At 38.1% G+C, this 7,570-nt stretch overlaps 1 protein-coding gene across 1 annotated transcript in view; it reads right to left on the bottom strand.

The window, feature by feature from the left end:
• The window catches only part of OSBPL1A (oxysterol binding protein-like 1A), a 300,437-nt gene that overhangs the window by 249,101 nt on the left and 43,766 nt on the right, over window positions 1-7,570 (bottom strand). Inside the window, exons 6-7 of the mRNA XM_006895041.1 lie at window positions 4,631-4,716; window positions 3,180-3,324 (exon numbers count right to left, since the gene is read on the bottom strand). Coding sequence (XP_006895103.1) covers window positions 3,180-3,324; window positions 4,631-4,716 — 231 coding nt within the window. The remainder of the gene's footprint in view (window positions 1-3,179; window positions 3,325-4,630; window positions 4,717-7,570) is intronic.

The following is a 7,570-nucleotide window of genomic DNA, read 5'->3' as shown; positions in this document are numbered from 1 at the left end:
GAATGGAAATCCAAAATCTCTGTAAATGCTCATTAAAATTATTTTTAAAAAAATAAAGCTTAAGAAGGAAAAAAAAAGGTATTTTACAAAGATGACAACTCTGTGTTATTTTCATTCTCTCTACAGGGTGCTTTTGAAAAATTACTCCTTTAGACAGAGAGAAAGAATACATGATTTCTTTCATAGAATTCTGCCCTAATACCAAAAATAAATTCTGAACTCCTGCCAACTAGACAAAATTCCAGTTCAGTGCCCTCATTTCTGTATTCAAGTCCAAAGCTTTTGGCACACAGTAAGAATTACTGTTCAATTGCCATTTGAACTGAATGAAATAGCTTCCCTATCTGCATAAGTTTAAATAAGCAGTTATTTAAAAATATTACTATCTCCCAATATAAGAAAATAAAGTATAAAAACTTCCCAGAAATTATTTCATATTTAACATTTTGCATGATATTGGTTTGTCCCTTAGTGAGACAATTAAAAATTATAAAGATGCCAATTATAAAATATATTTACATGGAAAACAATTTTCATGAAATCTCAACAGTAATTTTTTATTTATTAATTTTTTTAAAAATTTCAATGAACATCTACAGAGATTTTGGAATTCCACTCATTCATTTGTTGCACTTTTCTCCCCCCCACCCCACCCCCACCCCCTGTTCGCTCTCAACAGTAATTTTAAGAGTAAAATAAAGATATGTCACATTTGGAAACAAGAACAGTAAGAATGTCACTGAAATTGTTTTTTTAAAAGAAGAGTTGTTGTTGTTTTCAGGTACCACAGGGCCAATTCCAACTCACAGTATCTGCGGTGGTTAATACTTCTGTCAATATGACCATGACCTCTAGTATATTGTAACTATTCTATGTGTTATTAATTCAAAACTCTGTGATGTTAATGAGGCAAAAGGAGAGACAGAAGCAGGCTGATCTAATGATGGGGCCTGCGCTGAATATATGTACAGCTTCTCTGGCAAAGGTGGTCAGATGTGACCCACAGCCTTAGCCTTTGATCTTCATTAGCAAGTACTTCTGGACTTCAATTTTCAGCGAGCGAAGCTGCATCATCTGAGTAATGCATAAAGTAACGTTATAAAGTCTTCCTCTAATCCTGATTTTGGAGTCTTTGATTCCTCATGTAGACCACCTTCTCGAGTTATTTGAAGAATATATTGAGTAGAACATATAGACTGTGCAGTATCTTATTTGCTCAATTCAACATTTGTTTCTTGGTCTATGTTCTACAAGACCATAATTAAATGTTCTCAAATTTGAATTCTCCACAGTGTTGTTATACATAATTTGTTATGATCTACACAGTTGAATGCCTTTGCCCAACCAATAAAACATAATGATCTGAAAGATCATACACTTTCTCTGTTTTCAGCCAAATTCTATTTGCATTTCTGGTAGTTTCCTATTGATTCACTGCTTAACTGGTTGGTAATGAGTAAGGTGTACAGCTTTCTATTTGTGTTCTCGCTTTCAGTTATTTGTGACTATATCTACTATTGAGGGAGCTCTGGTGGCCTAGTGGTAAGAAGCTGCGCTATGATCCCAAAGGCATATGGTTTGAATCCACCAGCTACTTGGTGAAAGAAAGATGGACAATCTCCTCTCATATGATTAAAAGATTCTGAAAACCCACCGGAGAATCAGCTATGGGTTGGTTCTGAATCTAAGGTATACAACAACAACATCTACAATTGGGATTGCTCAGTTATAATGGTAGTCCTATATTCATGTTAGGAACTACAAAATAATTCTCTGTGGTTTCCCTACTATGACTGCATTCCAACTAGCAATGGACTGAGAGTTCCCAGTTCTCCACATCTTTACCACTGTTATTTTCTGCCCTATTCTCTTTTAATCACACAACTTATTAAGAGTAGCAAAGGATCACATTGAGCCTGATTTGCAGCTCCCATGATTACTTCCCAAGAAGCCCAGGCAGCATAGTGTGTAAGGTGCTGGGCTGCTAAGCTAAGGGGCAGTGGGTCACATACACCAGTCACTGTGTGGGAAAGAGGTGGGCAGGCTCCTCCCATTAAGATTCAGTCCCAGAGACCCAGCAGATGAACTAGGAGCTGGAGACCATTTGACAGCAGTGAGTTAATGACTAATGTCAAGGAGTACTGACAGCACCATTGTTAAGTGCTCAACAGACATGGCACCCAGGGGTCTGCAGGAAAAAAGACCTAGAAATCTTTCCCTTGTAACGAGTGTTACTGTTGCTGGGAGATGAGTCACTTCATACTCAATAGTGACCCCAGCAAGAAGCACTGTAGGCTCCTGCACCATTTTCACACTCGTCTTGTTCTGTTCGAGTTGACTACTGCAGGCACTGGGTCCATTTAGCTTACTGACTTTTCCCTCTTTTTCACTGACCTTCCTTTTCTAAATATGATGTTCTTCTCCAGGCCTCTCCTAATCATATGTCCAAGGTATATGAGATGACGTCTTGTCATCTTCGCTTCCAAAGGAACATTCGGGTTGACCTTTTCCCAAGTCAGATTTGTTTATTATTTTGATGGTCAATAGTCTTTGCTAACCCCCCAGTTCAAAGGCATCAGTTCTCTTTCAGTCTTTCTTAGTCATTGACCAATTTTCACACGTATGAGGCAACTGAAAATACCATGGCATCAGGACTGGGGGAAGTTTCACTAACTACAATATGCCAATTTCACTTTGCTTGCTGAAAGTAGAGACAATTTGAAACATTCATTGATGAAAATTAAAGATGACAGCCTCCAGCATGGATTACCCTCAATGTAAAGAAAACAAAAATCCTTACAACTGGACCAATGGGCAACATCATAAAGGCCTGAACAGGTCACCTGAAGCAAAATGTAACCTGCTTATGCAATCCGACCCTTGCTACAAGCATTATCAGGCATATATGCCTATCTTAATCCTATTACTACCTACTACAGGGTTGTTGCTGTGTACCATCAAGTCAGACCAACCTGTAAGCATTATTAAACTCTTAACTAGATAAGAACAAGTTCTTTTTCCTATATTATGTGAATGACTTGGTTTCAAAATCAAAGAACAACTATGCAGTCTAACAAAGGCTAAATAAATACTAAAAAAATAAAAAGCATACAGCATTGACTTCCTTTTGCATTTTCAAACCAATCAGTAAAGGCTGTCAAACCTACCAGCATGCTTACCATTTTTGTTTTTCCGACTAGGGTCTGCTCCGCTTTTTAGAAGCTTTAAGGCACACTGCTTGTGGGCTCGATAAGCTGCACAATGCAAAGGCGTATTCCCTAATTGATCCGAACAGTTAACATCAGGAGGACTGGGCCTGTTGAGCTGAAGAGCAGAAAGATGAAACAGAATTACACATCAAAAATTGACTCATAAAACACAGGAATTCTAGGTGAGAACTTAGCTGACTTGCAAACTACAGAACCTGAGGCACCGCTGGGCTCCTGGGCAGCTAGCCTCCCAGAAGCTTCGTGCTCTTGAACCAGTCAAGATTGTCACTCCCAGGCTTGTTCAATGTGTCACCAAATTTCAGGTCCATAGTGTCCATGCCCAGCTCTTCTCTGGAAATTAGTATTTCATTAAGATTTCTCTCCCTCCTACCAGTCTTCTAAGCCAAACTTGTAACAACAAAATTACAATTAAGTCTACCACTGATGGCCCTTAAGAAGAGTCAATACCAAAACATATTAAATGTGTAAATGCCAAAATTCTACTGAATTTGTCACTGTTAGCTTATTGCTCTAAAGAATACTTGAAGGGGTGCTCTGGTGGCCTAGTGATAAGGAGCTGCAACTACAATCCCAAGAGGCGCAAGGTTCAAATCCACCAGATGCTCTGCCGGGGAAGGAGGGACAATCTCCTCCTGTACCAGTCAGATCTGATTTGATGGTACACTCACACAAAAATAATAAAAGAAGAAAAAGAAAAAAGAATACTTGATGCACTCTTCACTTCACAGAATTTCAGGCTTTTTATTTGGAAGCCAAAGAGACCTTTTTAAATGAGCTGAACAGCAAACAACATTGCTTCAAGTCTTAAATACTGAGCAAATTTAGAATTCCATGATTAATGAGACCATACAGGAACTAGAAACTAGAAAGTAGGTCTCCAAAGAAGAAAAAAGTAGGGAGGAAAAACACAGGCAGTGAGCAAACCCTTCAGACTGCTCTAGCAGCCACACATTTCCAAGTACTTTTGTCTTTTGTATCTTATTTCCTGGATCTACAGTCACTATTTCTTTCAGAATGTAACGCTCATCAAAATTAGGAAAACATCTTCTTTTATATGGTCCTATAAGTTAGGCTTCAATTTTAAACTGCTTTATGTAGAGGAGGGATAGAGATGTCATTATGCAAGTCATTAGAGTTGAAAAAACTGGATTTTCATCTTCCTAAAAGGGGTGGGCGGTCTGGGCCGAGAGGGACGAATATAAATCAGAAATTCAGAAAGAACCACCCCAGTGGAGAATACATGCTACTTAACTGTAACCATGGCAATGCTACAGTGTTTTTATACACACAACATCTTGTTTTGCTATTATGAGTGCCAGAGTTTTGGTCTCACTAATAAACTAAGTAAACTAACATTAAGTGAAAATTTTCTTAATGTATAAAAGACCTTTTTTTTTTACCAGTGCAATGAGTTCTGCTGTTTTGCCTTCTCTTGCTGCTGCTAAAAGTAATTCTTCAAGTTTTCTTTGTTGAGTCCGTTCTACAGCTGAAAAAAAGAAAATATGTCAATCAACTCTTAGGATGGATCTTATGTGTATTTATTAAAAAATGATGTATGAAGAAGATGGTGGCCATGTTGAGAAAAAGAAAATAAGTGTTTTGTATTTCAAACACCTTTAGGCTTACTGCTATCCTCACTGTCTTACATTTAAAAATTGAGATTTGGGTAAATTTACATTTTTAATTCAGAGGTCTTGAAGTGTTCAGTCATGATAAAAAAACCAGAAATAGTTATAACTTATTTTTGCTAATGTAAATGCTATCACATACCTGCCTTGGAAAGGAAGATAAGGGAGTAGGTTCATAGTTTCATTCACAAAACTTAGTTTCATTCATAAAATTTAAAATGTAAACAGAAAAGCAATACTAAGAAATAACATAGCTAGGAAGATATACCAACCACATAAATATACTTAAATTTATATTAATATTTTAAAATTTAGATTAATTAATTTATATACTTCCAGGAAATCACGTAAGAGGAGACTGCCCATCTTCTCCCACAGAACAGCTGGTGGATTTGAATCACGTGCCTTTGTGATTATAGTGCAGTTTTTTACCATTGTGCCACCAGAGCCTTTGAGTTGTTATGTTGCCATCAAGTCATCTGAGACCCATACCAACCCTACAAGCCTTCACTGTCCTGGGCCAGTCTTACTGATTCCAACACACCTAACCGCATTGCCCCAGCTACTGTGTCAATCCATTTCATCCAGGGTCTTCCTCTCCTGTGACATCTCTCCACCCTTCCAAGCATGAGGCTTGGAAGGGCAAAGGGTCAGCAAAGGAGAGGAAGTTCCTCAACCATGTGGATACACACAGTGACTGCTGCAATAGGCTCTACTGTGCCAGGAAGTGTGAGGATGGCACAGGATAAGACAGGGCTCAGATATGTTGTTCATAGGGTCACTTTGGTCCTAACGATGACAGAACAAAAAGCTGTTTTCTGAACACAGCTAGGGAACACTGCATGGTTCAAAATCAGGAAAGGTGTGTGTTGGAGTTGTATCCTCTCTCCAAATCTATTCAATCTGTATGTTGAGAAAATTATTCAAGAAACTGTACTCTGTAAAGAAGAATGTGGCTCCAAGATTACAGGAAGATATGTCAAGAACCTGTGTTATATAGATGACACCTGCTTGCTGAAGGTGAGGAGGACTTGGTGCACTTGTTACAGAAGACCAACGACTATTCCTTCAATATGGATACTTACATTTCAGCATCAAGAAAACAAAAATGCTCCTCACTATACCAATAGGTAACATCATGATAAATGGGGAAAAGATCAAAACTGTCAAAAAATTTAACTTACTTAAATCCACAATCAACACACTTGGTACCAAGAGTAAGGAGATCAGGAGACATACTGTACTGAGAAAGTCTGCAGTCAGAAACCTCTCCAAATTATGGAGGAACAACAATGTCAGTTTGAAGACTAAGGTATGTCTGAATCAGATCATGGTCTTTTCAATTACTTCCTATGCATCTGAAAGCTGAACAATGAATAAAGAAGAAATAAGAACTGATGTCTTTGAACTGTAATGTTGGAGAAAATGACTGAATATCCCATGGACTGCCAAAAGAACAAACAGATGTGTTCGAAAAAATGCAGGCAGAGAGCTCCTTAGAGGCAAAGATGATACAGCTTTGCCTCACATACTTTTGGCATGTTGTTAAGAGAGGCTATTCCTTATAGAGGGTCATCATGTTTGGAAAGGTGGAAGGTCAGTGAAAGATACAAAGACCTTCAAACAGATGGTCTGACATAGTGACTGCAGTAATGGACTCAAATATGCAGAGATGAGGAGGATAGCCTAAGACAGGACAGAGTTCAGATCTTGCATTCATAGGAGTCCTAAGAGTCATATGCAAGTCGATGGTGTCTAACAACAACAATAACTTCTGTCAGAATCAATTTAATATGCAATTGTCGGGATGGGACCCCACTCTAAGCTAGGGACAGTTTCTTTTACCACAAAATCATGTATCTTGGGGAGGGAGGAAATTATGCAACAGTGAATTTTTTTTAAGTGAATCAAGAGGGTAGTAGGGAGGAAAGTGTGCAACAATGAATGAATGAAAATCCAACTTTTCTGTAAACTTCCATTAAAATCACACTTAAAAAAAGAAAAATCTTTTGTTTTATAAATTTCATATTGAATATGACTAAAAGCCAATGCTTTATCATTCTTTTGAATCCAAATCCAGAATTAGTAGGGTTTATTATAGTCATGAAGTCTAACTCTCCCGAGGATATCGGAGCTGGCCACACCTGTCTCTTCCAACCTCACGTGACTCCCTGTTGCTTCCCTCACAGTTCAAGTGCCCTGTGTTTCCTTAATTCTTCATTACCCTGCTGCTTTGGTCTCTAAGTCACAGCTCTAATTTTCCAATTTTCATTCTGCTGGTAATTTGACAAACACATAAGAAAATATGATGGTCTTTGTATAAATTAAAGAATTTAAAAACTGTAATACTGCCTTAAGAAAATGCTCACAATGACTTCTGTAAACAGATTCTCTTTAGAATGTAGGCTTGGTGGTATCTGTTTTAGCCCCAGAGAAGGCATGTTTCACTTACCTTCTGGATCTGAGTGATTACTCAAGAAAATGATTTCTAGAAAATGGTTTATATTAACATCCCTAACAGATACAAGCTGTCAGATCATGGGTTGGACAATGGAAGATATTTTCTGAAGGGACTTGGCAGATGAGAAGAGTTATCCTGGTTGAGGGTGGAGCTGGGAAGTAAGTGGGTCAAGGCTCTGGGCTAAGGGTGGGGTCAATACTGTAACTAATGCTTAACTCCACAATAAGGGATTTATCTTTCACTGCTTCACA

The sequence above is a fragment of the Elephantulus edwardii genome, unplaced genomic scaffold (genome assembly GCF_000299155.1).
Source record: "Elephantulus edwardii isolate Elephantulus edwardi_28Jun2011 unplaced genomic scaffold, EleEdw1.0 scaffold00155, whole genome shotgun sequence".
In the NCBI taxonomy this organism is placed as follows: domain Eukaryota; kingdom Metazoa; phylum Chordata; class Mammalia; order Macroscelidea; family Macroscelididae; genus Elephantulus; species Elephantulus edwardii.
Note: the sequence above shows the minus strand (reverse complement) of the source record. Positions and strands in the feature narration are given on the sequence as shown.